General features: G+C 36.3%; 2 protein-coding genes and 1 long non-coding RNA gene across 4 annotated transcripts in view; 1 reads left to right on the forward strand and 2 right to left on the reverse strand.

Annotated features, from left to right (window-relative positions):
- The window catches only part of LOC132750530 (tubulin beta chain-like), a 41,541-nt gene that overhangs the window by 18,051 nt on the left and 7,703 nt on the right, over window positions 1-15,787 (reverse strand). The window lies entirely within an intron of this gene.
- On the forward strand, window positions 5,385-7,569 carry LOC132750486 (zinc finger protein 324A-like). 2 transcript variants are annotated; one of them, XM_060740484.1, is made up of 3 exons: window positions 5,385-5,465; window positions 6,427-6,572; window positions 6,844-7,569. In XM_060740484.1, the coding sequence occupies exons 1-3, from the start codon at window positions 5,442-5,444 to the stop codon at window positions 7,118-7,120; spliced, it is 447 nt and encodes a 148-aa protein (XP_060596467.1). In that variant the 5' UTR covers window positions 5,385-5,441; the 3' UTR covers window positions 7,121-7,569. The 2 variants fall into 2 exon arrangements, with proteins under 2 accessions (XP_060596467.1, XP_060596475.1); XM_060740492.1 differs by having other exon boundaries at window positions 5,391-5,905.
- On the reverse strand, window positions 7,711-9,250 carry LOC132750502 (uncharacterized). The gene is made up of 3 exons (XR_009628555.1): window positions 9,167-9,250; window positions 8,501-8,564; window positions 7,711-7,989 (listed from the first exon to the last, which is right to left on the reverse strand). It is a non-coding gene; the product is annotated as an uncharacterized LOC132750502 (long non-coding RNA).

The raw sequence follows: 15,787 nt of genomic DNA on the forward strand, positions 1-15,787 counted from the left end.
TTAAATATTAACAAATAGTCTGAAAAATATGGCAAATTTAACACATAAACTGGATCCAGTGATAACTCAAAAAAGTACTGAAAAATATTTTTATGAAACTTGAAATATGGGTAGATGGCAGTCTGGAAGATTATGCACATCTTTTTCTTTTCTTCCTATGTTGAAAATTCTGGTTGCTATGGCAAACAAATAGCCTGAATTTCAAGATTTCTGATTTAAAAATTTTCAGCTTTTTCACTATATGTTCTTTATTTCTTAAGGTGTTTACTTCAAACTTTAAATATAAGTTTCTGGTCATCAACCACATCATATGTGACAAGGTTTTATAACTCTAGCACAAAAAATATTCAGTATTACCTCCCTTGAACTTAGATTTTTAGGGGAAAAAATGTTGTCTTTTTTTAAATAACTTCTTTATTTCCTAATGTATCTACTTCAAACTTCATATATATGTTTCTTATTATCACTCGTCAACATTTTTGAGAAGGTTAAATACTCTAGCAAGACTATTTCCAGAATTATGTCCCCTTTAACTTAGATTTTTTTTTGAGAAACTGGTATTTTCACTCCAACTTCTTCATTCCTTATAGGATTTACTTTAAAATCCCATATCGTAATAATATGACAAGGTTTTATAAACATAATTTCCTTACTAAGCATGGAAACTTAACACATTACTGTGATATAGACAAACTTATTTTATTATGTTTTGTGGTTGATATTTTCAAATACAGACTTCATCCTCAAATTCATTATAAATGGCAATACACAGGAGTGTATGACAATTAAAGAACTTTTTGAGGGACCGGTAGGGGACTACTGTATTGCCCGCAATACTATCAAATGCTTGTTTTTTAATGGATTGTCTTCAAACTTGAGCATAATAATCTTTAGGATAGACATTCAAGACAACCAGACAGACCTAGACCTTCATTCATAAATGACCTTGACCTCCAATGTCTAAATTTTGCTCATTTTTAGCTGGACTATTCACAGAATAATCGAGCTAATGCAGTCGCCCATTTGTCGGTGTCCCTGTGGTTAAGTTTTTGTATGTAAGCTGGTATCTCCATAACTACTGAAGGGAATGGATTGAAACTTCACACACTTGTTCTCTGTGATTATCTAAGATGATTGGCACAAGTCCCATAACTCTGATTTGCTTTTTTTCATAATTATGCCCCTTTTTCGACTTAGAAATTCTTGGTTAAGTTTTTGTATGTAAGCTGGTATCTCCATAACTACTGAAGGGAATGGATTGAAACTTCACACACTTGTTCTCTGTGATTATCTAAGATGATTTGCACAAGCCCCATAACTCTGATTTGCTTTTTTACATAATTATGCCCCTTTTTCGACTTAGAAATTCTTGGTTAAGTTTTTTCGTGTAAGCTGGTATCTCCATAACTACTGAAGGGAATGTATTGAAACTTGAAGGGTTTGTACCTTTTTGGACAATTTTATGTATTCATATAGGTAAGCATTATTATACTCAATGAAACACCCTTGTGACAACTTTTTGAATAGTCTAGCGTTACTGTCCTCCGACAGTTCTTGTTTTTTTTTGCTGAAAGTGGCTATAACTTTGTTAATTTTTTTGCTGTAACTTGCTATATACAATGTAGATCTAAAGTTATTATTGAATTGACTTTAAATGATATCGGAACATTCTTTATGATGAGATCTTTATGTATATTAAACTCAATTTGACCATTGCTTTTTTTACCTTGACCTTGACAGTTAAATTATTGAATTTTCACCGTTTTCTGTAACTTGGTAATTAATAAATGAATTATCTTCATACTTTGTCAAAACAATATTTGGACAAGTCCTAAAAGGTTGAACTTCACCCTCAAAGTCAGTTATTGAATTTTGGTTAAATTGTCAGGATTTTGTTATTTATTTGATTTAAACTTGGACAAAATAAGACTTACTACCAAATAAACATATTGAATAATTTAGATGTGATCTTGACATCAAATTGACCTTGACTGTCAATGTCAAATTAATGAAATTCTCTTTGTTTTTTTTTCTTCTTTAAAAAGACTTACTCTGGAATAGAGAAAATGGTGGGTTTTTCCCAGCTAATCTGCGTGTACAAACAAACTTAGTTAAAGCTTCAAAAATAAGCGCAACAGCTTGACTAATCTTTTGTGACCGGTAGTAATAATTGTAAAAGATTGTTTGCACCGGGGGATTTGCCAAGAGCCAGATAACATCTATTGACGTTGACTCATGTTTGACCTTGAAGGTCGAATTATTTTGATATGCCCCCTTCAAAGAAGTGTGGGTATATTGATTTGCTTTTGTCTGGACTTAATGGTTTCCGATCAATAACTATAGTTGGCTTCGGCCTAGGAACTTCAAACTTGGTATGAGGATTGTTCATGACCAGGACAGGAGATAACCCCTAATGATTTTGGGGTTAAGGGGCCAAGGTCACATTGACCTTGTAGGTTAAAGCAGTCGCTTAGGCCTAGGAACTTCAAAGGTGCATTTGTCTTGGCAAGTAGATGACTGGTCAGAGGTCAAGGTCGCATTAGTTTAAACAAATTTTATGTATAGGTTAGAGTGCATATTGGGTGTTCTTCGTAAATAAGAAAGCTAAAAAGGAGCGGAGCTTGCGAAGCGACTGTAGCTTTCTTATTTACGAAGAACATCCAATATGCACTCCAACCGATTTGGATATATTATTTCGATTCTAACACGTAATCAATGATTGTTGTCTTTCTTGATATTACGCGTACTTATTTACAGCGCGTCGCATTTTTAGTGGTTACGTCACATGTTTAATGATTACGTCACATATCTAAATAAATATGTCAACTGTGATTTTATTGCATAATAACACACATTTTCGGTTCGGGAAAAATGCGGGTCATGTTAGAATTATAACTAGTGCTCGCCAATTTTTTTAAGCCAATCACCGACGAGGATTTTTCAAATCTTTATAGATAACCACTTAAAATGCGACGCGCTGTAAATAAGTACGCGTAATATCAAGAAAGACAACAATCAATTGTTGATTACGTGTTTGAATGGAAATAATATATCCAAATCGGTGATTTTATCGCTTGATAAAGTCACTGTTGTTCGGATGCGCATCATTATATCACCGGGGCTACGCCCTCGTGATAAAATTCCTCACATCCGAACTCCAGTGATTTTATTAAGCGACAAATAATAAATTGTACGTATTGAGTAGGGAGCTTGAAAAGATTTTTTAGAAACTCTCCGGAACAAGGTCACATTGACCTTGAAGGTAACAACAGTTGCCGATCAATAACTTAAGAACGCTTATGTCTTGGACCTTCAAATTTGAAATGAGGATTGCTCATGACCAGTAGATGATCCCTAATGATTTTGGGGTAAAGAGATTAATGTCACGTTAACCTTGTAGGTAAAAACGGTTTCCAATCAATTACTTGACAAGCCATGAGCATATGGCCCTCAAACTTCGTAAGTGCATTTGTCTTGGTAGTATGACCCCTATTGAGTTTGGGGTCAAATGTCAAGGTCACATTGACCTTGTAGGTAAAAACAGTTTCCGTTCAATAACTTGACAATGCACGGGCTGTTTGCCCTCAAATTTCGAAGGTCGATTGGTCTTGGCAGGTAGATGATCCCTATCGATTTTGGCGTCAAAGGTCAAGGTCATATTGACCTTGTAGGTAAAATTCGTTTCCGATCAATAACTTGACCCATGGGCCCTTGGCCCTCAAACTGCATAGATGGATTGGTCTTGCCCTATTGATAACTGGACAACCCATGGACCCTTGACCTACAAACTTTATAAATGCATTGCTTTTGGACAGAAGATGACCTCAATGGATTTTTGGGTCGAATAGGTCAGATGTCAAGAGGTCAGAGGTCAAGATAATATTGACCTTAAAGGTAAAACTCTTTCTGATCAATATCTCAACAACTCATAAGCCATTTGCCTTCAAACTTGACAGGTGCATTGGTTTTGGCCAGTAGATAACCCCTATTGATTTAAGGATCAAAGGTCAAAGTCACATTTACTGTACCTTAAAAGGTTTCCGAACTCAAGTTGCCTTGGTTGATTTTATTTATTAAACTAAAAATGCTTTTGGTATACACATTTCAAGGTCTAATGTAATATAACAAATTGGCTGTCGTTAAGGAGGCCTACATGATTCATAATATTTATACATGTACATATATTATTTGGTAAGATTTTAATAACTTTGTCATAAAATTGCTGCACACAACCTTTACGATCACGATTCCTTGTGACTAGTCATGGCCGGTAGATAACCCCTATTGATTTTTTGATCACTAGGTCAAAAGTCAGTCACAATAACCAGACCACATGACTAATTGGCTGCCGATAGGGGGCATACATTCTGTGCAAACATCTCTTGTTTTGACTGATATCGCCATAATTGGCTGTAACTTTGTAATTAATCAATTGATTTTTTTGTTTCATACTCTGACAAAACAAACTTTTGGACAAGACATTTTTTAAAGGTTGAACTGACCTTGACCTTTAAATGACATTGACCGTCAAATTACTAGTATTGAATTTTGATTAATATATTTTTCTTTGTCATTTATTTATGGAAAGGATTCATACTTGGACAAAACAACAAATGTATCTAGACTAAAAAAGGGGATAACTTCTTTTTTTAAAGATATGTTTAAACCGTTTGTTTGCTAGTAGAAAAAGTAAAAAATGTCGAGTGTTGTACCCACCCGGCGGTGGCTCTGGTAGGTTACGCCGTAGGCCGCTATAAATTCACCAGAGCACATGTCAGCCCTTGCATCGTTATTTGTTGGGATGTCAAGCAGCTTACCAAATGACTGTAGAAAGGATTTAATCAGTTGCAACGGAAGTGACCTTCGAACCCGGGTCGACCGATTCACAGTTCAACGCTCTTCCAGTTGAGTTTAAACAGTAAAGGCCTTTTAAACTAAAACTTGGTCCAGACTACGAAATGATCTTCAATAAATACTGGCTGGCTTATAACAATTTTTATCACACACACATGATGATTTTGCGACTCCGTGAAAATGGTATTGCATGTGACGTCATTTACGTTATACAAACATAAGGTTAGGACGCGTTAAATGATATCGTTACACTTTAAGCGTCAATGAAAAAGTGATTATTTTTTAATGTAAACAGTTCTTATTTTGGAAAGAGGCTCGCATATTATAATTTCATTCAACTCGTTCAGTAAATTCAGTATTGAACCTACACTCGATCAATATCTTCTATATATTGAAGAAGTCCACCAGTAACTGGTGTAACGTTTCTTAAGGCACACAAACCATGTCGGTGAAAAGCTAGCTCACCACCGAGAGTGGTTTGTATCCTTTTATACGGGAAACATTCCCTTATGTTAATTCAACAACTTTAGCACCGTGGGTAAGCAATTTTGGTCACGTGACCCCAAAAGTCAACGTACACGGCCAAAATGAGCCAAAATAGCTCGGCTAAGGTAAGTTTTTTTGTAATTATTTTTCTATCGAGTCATTTTAAATAATGCTACATAGCCTACCGACCGCGGCATTTCCGATGCTTTCTAAATATGCATTTGGTGTCGTGTAACGTTTTGTATTTTCTGAGAACATTCAAACATTATTCACAAATTTGTCGATGACAACGTGCACACTTTTGTGTAAAAATGTTGATAATAACATTATAAACGATACGCATGTCAGTGCTAAGTAAAATTTCACGTTTTAAAATGTATAAGAGAATGTTTGAATGTAAAAAGAATAGATTTCCTGCTGTCGTTTTTTCGTATTGATCTAAAAATGTTCAACTTACAGAAATGTCAACGTACACATTCAGTCAAGAAAATGTCAACGTACACATCCAAGTCAACTCAAACTTTTTAGTTAAAAAGATCTATTCGAAAACAAACGGCATGGCTGTGTAAGGGAGCTTTTTCGACATTATTAAATGTGATCTTTAAATAGCTGATTGGCGCATGTCCACTGCACTGATTCAGATGATTTTAAACACTTTCTAGAAAAGTGTACAGTAAAAATCGTTTTATTGCAGTTTTCCAGAAATTAAGCGATCAATAGGATTGATCATTTCTGTCCAAAATGCGTTTATCTTAAACTAAATTAATGGTCGTAAATTTATTTCATTTGTTTTATGGATACCATAGTAAGCAAACAAAACGGATTTTCTGTGCAATACCATGTGATACGGATTAGGAAAACTATGACATTGAACCCGCGAAGAAAGTGCCTCTTTCAATATCTTGATTTTCAGTTCCGAACCACATGATAATGCACAGAAAACCAGTCAATATTCAAAACGGGATCTTATAATTTGAACAACGCCTAGCAGTTTCAAAACTTTGTTTCTGAAATACATGTACAAATCAAACTTTACTTCATTTTCTTGAAGTGGTAAGTTGCATTACATATGTTTGTCAATTTCAGACTCAATGGCTTTGTGGAGTGTGCGGGAGGACGTTCTCGTGCAAAGCAAGTGCCCGCCAACATGAACGTCGGCACAATAAATCTGGTTCGGGTACTTCTTGCTGTGGCAAACTGTTCTTTAGCAAGGCAAATCTTACGCGCCACAGGTAAAAACTTTTTTGATTTTATGGAATCTTCGTCCAAATAAAACTGTTACACTGAACTGTTCTATTTCTTTTTATTACTTTGTATTTTTATTAATTTCAACTTGAATGAATGACTTATCAGCATACGTAATTCACTTGCTGTTAGGTGATTGTTGACGACAAATACCGTCTTAATGATTTATTTACTTTGTACAAATTCGATTACTGATATATAACGCAAAACAACGTGCATCGACAACAATCTAGTTCAATTACGACACTTTTTATTTAGATGCAGCAAACACGGCGAGGAAAGGTTGCACTCCTGTCCCAATTGTGAGAAGAAGTTTGCCACAAACGCCGACCTGGCACGCCACTTGCGCACCGAGACAAAAGCTAAGCAGTTTGAATGCGATATATGTAGATTAAAGTTGTCGGAAAAATCAAACTTGCAAGAACATCTTCATTCGCATGAAGCCGTTGCAAACATCAGCTGCAAATATTGCAAAAGGGTGTATCGACATAGGTCTAGTTTATCTAGGCATCTTAAGAAAAAGCATGATGCTTAAGATTAAAGTATCTTCAAGGACTATTTTGATTGTGTTTAGCATACACTTTTAGGCTAGCTAGCGATTAAAACAACGTATAGGCAATGTATTTGATAATTTAAATGTGTTTATAATTCTTTTGTTTATTTTGTTAAGCGACTAATGAACGTTATTATTTATGCTAATTAGCATGCGTATCTCGAAATCCAGTATTATTTCACCGATCTGTTTTCTATTTCATTTTATTTACATTTTTATGTTATTTTTACACCTTTATCAAATTGTCTGTGATTATGTATCAGCGTCTGCATTGAACATTTGAACTTCAAGCAAAATTATTTGTTATATATTATATTTTAAGTATGATTTTATATAACAAATAATTTTGCTTGAATTTCAAATGTTCATAGTCTATGTCAATATATATATGTGTGTGTTCATAGTCTATGTCAATATGATATATATGTGTGCGTACGTGCGTGCGTGTGTGTGTCTAAAAGTTTTAAATGTAAACGTCAGCGCTGATGGTTATGATGATAAAATTTATTTTATTTACATAATTATAGTTATTTATGCAGTAAGAACTGGTTTCAATAAAAAGTTAAAAGAACAAGATTTTATTTTCTTTACAATAATATATTACTTTAGACAAGACATTTTTGTAGCTAAATAACCGCAAATAAATCCCAAAGAAATAACATATTATTGGGCTACAATGCAATTTGAAGTTATTCAAGTAAGTCCCATTTTGTCACTTAAAAGTATTTTAGACTCATTTCTACGAGCTCCCTCCCATCGCACCCTGTACTGCATTTCTGTTTGTGGACACTGTTCCGTATATTGCCCTTTTATCGGTGCATGCCCGTTCTTCGCTATCAAATGGATGATCCCTGCAAAAGCATTAAATTCACTAGTAAAAGTAGATATGTCAAAAATAAAGTATTAGAGGATATACATGTACACTCTTTAAGATTATGTGCATGTTCTCAGTATTGAGTGGTTATGTGCTTTTAGTTAGTGATAATGTCTTTATGTTTTGTTCACTGTATAAATGCTCATAAGACAATGATAAACGAAAGAAACCTCGATAATTATTAGAACTTTAGTTTGATGTTTTACACAAGAGGCAGATTCTGAAGCTGATTGTAAACAATTTATGAAATAATTATACACTAAATGACATCAAATGAATACGTCATGTGTTTTAAATTTGCAAACAAATTCTTTAATAAAAAACCCAAACATATTCAATTTAAAAGTCAGTAAATTGTAACCCGGTTTCATCGTCAATCTTTCGACCCTTTTGATGCTACGGAAGCCGCTAGTCGCTAATCCTCGCTTTTACGTTATTAAATGACTGTAATATTATCTATTTTAATACAGTCTAAAAAATATACAAACCTTGTTCAGAATGTGGTTGTTCAGCAAATCATTTATTAGTGTGAGTATCTCCAAATATTTTTGTCTGAAAAAGAAAATAACAAATAAATAACATTAAAAAGTTAAAACTTGTTTAAGCGTATCTGCGATGAAATAAATGCACTCGAAACTGTTTCTTTTGTATAAACCAGTACTGGTATACAGTACGAGAGGGCAGTCTACATAAAAGGCCAACTTTTGTTTGTAAAAAGCCACCTACACCAAAGATTCAATCTAATGTTTGGATCAATATTAAAATAAATTTTGAGTGTGTACGTTGACATTTTCTTGACTGAATGTGTACGTTGACATTTCTGTAAGTTGAACATTTTTAGATCAATACGAAAAAACGACAGCAGGAAATCTATTCTTTTTACATTCAAACATTCTCTTATACATTTCAAAACGTAAAATTTTACTTAGCACTGACATGCGTATCGTTTATAATGTTATTATCAACATTTTTACACAAAAGTGTGCACGTTGTCATCGACAAATTTGTGAATAATGTTTGAATGTTCTCAGAAAATACAAAACGTTACACGACACCAAATGCATATTTAGAAAGCATCGGAAATGCCGCGGTCGGTAGGCTATGTTGCATTATTTAAAATGACTCGATAGAAAAATAATTACAAAAAAACTTACCTTAGCCGAGCTATTTTGGCTCATTGTGGCCGTGTACGTTGACTTTTGGGGTCACGTGACCAAAATTGCTTACCCACGGTGTTTAGTATTTGCATATTATCATGCTCATTGTCATTGTTCTACCAACGTCGTTACATTACTTTCTCCTCCGAGAAGTCTCGTCCCGAGACTTGACCTGGGAAATCTTTGGGTACGGCAACTCCAGTCCGGCAGTTGTCTACATCCCCCACACCGGCCACCATTTGTAACGTTTTTTAAGGCACACAAACCCTGTCGGTGAAAAGCTAGCTCACCGCCGAGAGTGGTCTGTCTCCTTATATACGGGAAACATTCCCTTATGTTAATTCAACAACTTGAGTATTTGCATATTATCATGCTCATTGTCATTGTTCTACCAACGTCGTTACACTGGCAACGTACTATGATGTAATTATTAAGTTTTATTTATTAAACTTCGCCCGCGCCCACGCTAATTAGCGACTTTTCGCTCCGCGCCTGTTAATTCTCGACTTAACTGAAAGTGATGGTGTCAATATATTTGTCTACCTGGTAATGTTGGTGTAAGTATATATGTTTTCCTGGCAGTGTTGGTGTCAGTGTATATGTTTTCCTGGCAGTGTTGGTGTTAGTGTATATGTTTTCCTGGTAGTGTTGGTGTCAGTGTATATGTTTTTCTGGAAGTGTTGGTGTCAGTGTAAATGTTTCCCTGCCAGTGTTGGTGTCAGTGTATATGTTTCCAGGCTAGTGTTGGTGTCAGTGTATATGTTTTCCTGTAAGTGTTGGTGTCAGTGTATATGTTTTGCTGGTAGTGTTGGTGTCAGTGTATATGTTTTCCTGGTAGTGTTGGTGTCAGTGTATATGTTTTCCTGGTAGTGTTGGTGTCAGTGTATATGTTTTCCTGGTAGTGTTGGTGTTAGTGTATATGTTTTCTTGGTAGTATTGGAGTCAGTGTATATCTTCCCCTTGTAGTATTGGTGTCAGTGTATATGTTTCCCTGCTAGTGTTGGTGTCAGTGAATATGTCTTCCTGTTAGTGTTGGTGTCAGTGTATATGTTTTCCTGGTAGTGTTGGTGTCAGTGTATATGTTTCCCTGGTAATGTTAGTATCAGTGTATATCTTCCCCTTTTAGTATTGGTGTCAATATATATATTTTCCTGCTAGTGTTGGTGTCAGTGTATATGTTTTCCTGCTAGTGTTGTTGTCTGTGTATATGTTTTCCTGCTAGTGTTGGTGTCAGGGTATATGTTTCCCTGGTAGGGTTGGTGTCAGAGAATATTTCTTCCTGGTAGTGTGGGTGTCAGTGTATATGTTTTCATGCTAGTGTGGGTGTCAGTGTATATGTTTTCCTGCTAGTGTTTGTGTCAGTGTATCTGTTTTCCTGCTAGTGTTGGTGTCAATGTATATGTTTCCCGCTAGTGTTGGTGTTAGTGTATATGTTTCCCTGCTAGTGTTGGTGTCAGTGTATATGTTTCCCTGGTAGTGTTAGTGTCAGTGTATATGTTTCCCTTGTAGTATTTGTGTCAATGTTTATTTTTTCCTGCTAGTGTTGGTGTCAGTGTATATGTTGTCCTTGTGGTGTTGGTGTCAATATTTATTTTTTCCTGCTAGTGTTGGTGTCAGTGTATATGTTTCCCTGGTAGTGTTGGTGTCAGTGTATAGGTTTCCCTGGTAGTGTTGGTGTCAGTATATAGGTTTCCCTGGTAATGTTGGTGTCAGTTTTTATGTTTCCTTGGTAGTATTGGTGTCAGTGAATATGTTTTCCTGAAAGTGTCAGTGTATATGTTTCCCTGGTAGTGTTGGTGTCTGTGTATATGTTTCCCTGCTAGTGTTGGTGTCAATATTTTTGTCTCCCTTGTAGTGTTGGTGTCAGTGTATATGTTTCCCTGGTAGTGTTGGTGTCAGTGTATATGTTTTCCTGCTAATGTTGGTGTCAGTGTATATGTTTCCCTGGTAGTGTTGGTGTCAGTGTATATGTTTTCCTGCTAATGTTGGTGTCAGTGTATATGTTTCCCGCTAGTGTTGATGTTAGTGTATATGTTTTCCCTGTTAGTGTTGGTGTCAGTGTATATGTTTCCCTGCTAGTGTTGGTGTCAGTATATAGGTTTCCCTGGTAGTGTTGGTGTCAGTCTTTATGTTTCCTTGGTAGTATTGGTGTCAGTGAATATGTTTTCCTGAAAGTGTCAGTGTATATATATGTTTCCCTGGTAGTGTTGGTGTCTGTGTATATGTTTCCCTGCTAGTGTTGGTGTCAATATTTTTGTCTCCCTTGTAGTGTCGGTGTCAGTGTATATGTTTTCCTGCTAGTGTTGGTGTCAGTGTATATGATTTCCTGGTAGTGTTGGTTTTAGTGTATATGTTTTTCTGGTAGTATTGGTGTCAGTGTTTATCATCCCCTTGTAGTATTGGTGTCAGTGTATATGTTTTCCAGGTAGTGTTGGTGTTAGTGTTAATGTTTTTCTGGTAGTATTGGTGTCAGTGTATATCTTCCCCTTGTAGTATTGGTGTCAGTGTATATGTTTTCCTGGTAGTGTTGGTGTCAGTGTATACGTTTTCCTGGTAGTGTTGGTATCAGTATATATGTTTCCCTGCTAGTGTTGGTGTCAGTGTATATGTTTCCTGGTAGTGTTGGTGTCAGTGTATATTGTTGCCTGCTAGTATTTGTGTCAGTGTATATGATTTCCTGCTAGTGTTGGTGTCAGTGTATATGTATTCCTGGTAGTGTTTTGTTGTCAGTGTATATGTTTTCCTGGTGGTGTTGGTGTCAGTGTATATGTATTCCTGGTAGTGTTGTTGTCAGTGTATATGTATTCCTGGTAGTGTTGGTGTCAGTGTATTATGTTTACCTGGTAGTTTTGGTGTCAGTATATATGTTTCCCTTGTAGTGTTGGTGTCAGTGTATATGTTTTCCTGATAGTGTTGGTGTCAATATATATATTTTCCTGATAGTATTAGTGTCAGTGTATATGTTTTCCTGCTAGTGTTGGTGTCAGTGTATATATTTATCTGGTAGTGTTGGTGTCAGTGTATATGTTTTCCTGGTAGTGTTAGTGTCAGTGTATATGTTTTCCTGCTAGTGTTGGTGTCAGTGTATATGTTTTCCGCTAATGTTGGTGTTAGTGTATATGTTTCCGTTCTAGTGTTTGTGTCAGTGTATATGTTTTCCTGGTAGTGTAAGTGTCAGTGTATATGTTTGCCGCTAGTGTTGGTGTTAGTGTATATGTTTCCCTGCTAGTGTTGGTGTCAGTGTATATGTTTCCCTGCTAGTGTTGGTGTCAGTGTATATGTTTTCCTGCTAGTGTTGGTGTCAGTGTATATATTTATCTGGTAGTGTTGGTGTCTGTGTATATGTTTTCCTGGTAGTGTTAGTGTCAGTGTATATGTTTTCCTGCTAGTGTTGGTGTCAGTGTATATGTTTCCCGCTAATGTTGGTGTTAGTGTATATGTTTCCATGCTAGTGTTGGGTGTCAGTGTATATGTTTCCCTGGTAGTGTTAGTGTCAGTGTATATGTTTGCCGCTAGTGTTGGTGTTAGTGTATATGTTTCCCTGCTAGTGTTGGTGTCAGTGTATATGTTTCCCTAGTAGTGTTAGTATCAGTGTATATGTTTCCCTTGTAGTATTGGTGTCAGTGTATATGTTTCCCTGCTAGTGTTGGTGTCAGTGTATATGTTTCCCTGGTAGTGTTGGTGTCAGTGTATATGTTTCCCTTGTAGTATTGGTGTCAATATTTATTTTTTCCCTGCTAGTGTTGGTGTCAGTGTATATGTTTCCCTGGTAGTGTTGGTGTCAGTGTATATGTTTCCCTGGTAGTGTTAGTGTCAGTGTATATGTTTGCCGCTAGTGTTGGTGTTAGTGTATATGTTTCCCTGCTAGTGTTGGTGTCAGTGTATATGTTTCCCTAGTAGTGTTAGTATCAGTGTATATGTTTCCCTTTTAGTATTGGTGTCAGTGTATATGTTTCCCTTGTAGTATTGGTGTCAGTGTATATGTTTCCCTGCTAGTGTTGGTGTCAGTCTATATGTTTCCCTGGTAGTGTTGGTGTCAGTGTATATGTTTCCCTTGTAGTATTGGTGTCAATATTTATTTTTCCCTGCTAGTGTTGGTGTCAGTGTATATGTTTCCCTGGTAGTGTTGGTGTCAGTGTATATGTTTCCCTTGTAGTGTTGGTGTCAGTATATATGTTGTCCTTGTAATGTTGGTGTCAGTTTATATGTTTCCCTGCTAGTGTTGGTGTCAATATTTTTGTCTCCCTTGTAGTGTTGGTGTCAGTGAATATGTTTTCCTGCTAGTGTTAGTGTCAGTGTATATGATTTCCTGGAAGTGTTGGTTTTAGTGTATATGTTTTCCTGGTAGTATTGGAGTCATTGTATATCTTCCCCTTGTAGTGTTGGTGTCAGTATATATGTTGTCCTTGTAATGTTGGTGTCAGTTTATATGTCTCCCTGGTAGTGTTGGTGTCTGTGTATATGTTTCCCTGCTAGTGTTGGTGTCAATATTTTTGTCTCCCTTGTAGTGTTGGTGTCAGTGAATATCTTTTCCTGCTAGTGTTAGTGTCAGTGTATATGATTTCCTGAAAGTGTTGGTTTTAGTGTATATGTTTTCCTGGTAGTATTGGAGTCATTGTATATCTTCCCCTTTTAGTATTGGTGTCAGTGTATATGTTTTCCTGGTAGTGTTGATGTCAGTGTATATGTTTCCATGCTAGTGTTGGTGTCAGTGTATATGTTTCCCTGGTAGTGTTAGTGTCAGTGTATATGTTTGCCGCTAGTGTTGGTGTTAGTGTATATGTTTCCCTGCTAGTGTTGGTGTCAGTGTATATGTTTCCCTAGTAGTGTTAGTATCAGTGTATATGTTTCCCTTGTAGTATTGGTGTCAGTGTATGTGTTTCCTTGCTAGTGTTGGTGTCAGTGTTTATGTTGTCCTGGTAGTGTTGGTGTCAGTGTATATGTTTCCCTTGTAGTATTGGTGTCAATATTTATTTTTCCCTGCTAGTGTTGGTGTCAGTGTATATGTTTCCCTGGTAGTGTTGGTGTCAGTGTATATGTTTCCCTGGTAGTGTTAGTGTCAGTGTATATGTTTGCCGCTAGTGTTGGTGTTAGTGTATATGTTTCCCTGCTAGTGTTGGTGTCAGTGTATATGTTTCCCTAGTAGTGTTAGTATCAGTGTATATGTTTCCCTTGTAGTATTGGTGTCAGTGTATATGTTTCCCTGCTAGTGTTGGTGTCAGTGTATATGTTTCCCTGGTAGTGTTGGTGTCAGTGTATATGTTTCCCTTGTAGTATTTGGTGTCAATATTTATTTTTCCCTGCTAGTGTTGGTGTCAGTGTATATGTTTCCCTGGTAGTGTTGGTGTCAGTGTATATGTTTCCCTTGTAGTGTTGGTGTCAGTATATATGTTGTCCTTGTAATGTTGGTGTCAGTTTATATGTCTCCCTGGTAGTGTTGGTGTCTGTGTATATGTTTCCCTGCTAGTGTTGGTGTCAATATTTTTGTCTCCCTTGTAGTGTTGGTGTCAGTGAATATGTTTTCCTGCTAGTGTTAGTGTCAGTGTATATGATTTCCTGGAAGTGTTGGTTTTAGTGTATATGTTTTCCTGGTAGTATTGGAGTCATTGTATATCTTCCCCTTTTAGTATTGGTGTCAGTGTATATGTTTTCCTGGTAGTGTTGGTGTCAATGTATACGTTTTCCTGGTAGTATTGGTGTCAGTGTATATGTTTTCCTGGTAGTGTTGATGTCAGTGTATATGTTTTCCTGGTAGTGTTGGTGTCAGTGTATATGTTTCCCTGGTAGTGTTGGTGTCAGTTTATATGTTTACTTGTAGTATTGGTGTCAGTATATATGTTTCCCTGGTAGTATTGGTGTCAGTGTATATGTTTCCCTGGTAGTGTTAGTGTCAATATATATATTTTCCTGATAGTATTGGTGTCAGTTTATATGTTGTCCTGCTAGTGTTGGTGTCAGTTTATATGTTTCCCTACTAGTGTTTTGTGTCAGTATGTATGTTTTCCTTGAAATGTTGGTGTCAATGTATATATTTTCCTGGTAGTGTTGGTGTCAGTGTATATGTTTTCCTGGTAGTGTTAGTGTCAGTGTATATGTTTTCCTGGTAGTGTTGGTGTCAGTGTATACGTTTTCCTGGTAGTGTTGGTGTCAGTGTATATGTTTTCCTGATAGTGTTGGTGTCAGTGTATATGTTTTTCCTGATAGTGTTGGTGTCAGTGTATATGTTTTCCTGGTAGTGTTGGTGTCAGTGTATATGTTTTCCTGGAAGTGTTGGTCTCAGTGTATATGTTAACTGGTAATGTTGGTGTAAGTATATATGTTTACTGGTCCTGGTAGTGTTGGTGTCAGTGTATATGTTTACTGGTTGTGTTGGTGTCAGTGTATATGTTTTCCTGGTAGTGTTCGTGTCAGTGTATATGTTTACTGGTTGTGTTGGTGTCAGTGTATATGTTTACTACTAGTGTTGGTTTTAGTGTATACGTTTCCCTGCTAGTGTTGGTGTCAGTATATATGTTTCCCTGCTAGTGTTGGTGTCAATATATATATTTTCCTGATAGTGTTGGTGTCAGTGTATATGTTTTCCTGCTAGTGTTGGTGTCAGTTTATATGTTTTCCTGC

This window comes from Ruditapes philippinarum, unplaced genomic scaffold, assembly GCF_026571515.1.
Source record: "Ruditapes philippinarum isolate M1 unplaced genomic scaffold, ASM2657151v2 ctg3512_1_1_1_1, whole genome shotgun sequence".
NCBI lineage: Eukaryota > Metazoa > Mollusca > Bivalvia > Venerida > Veneridae > Ruditapes > Ruditapes philippinarum.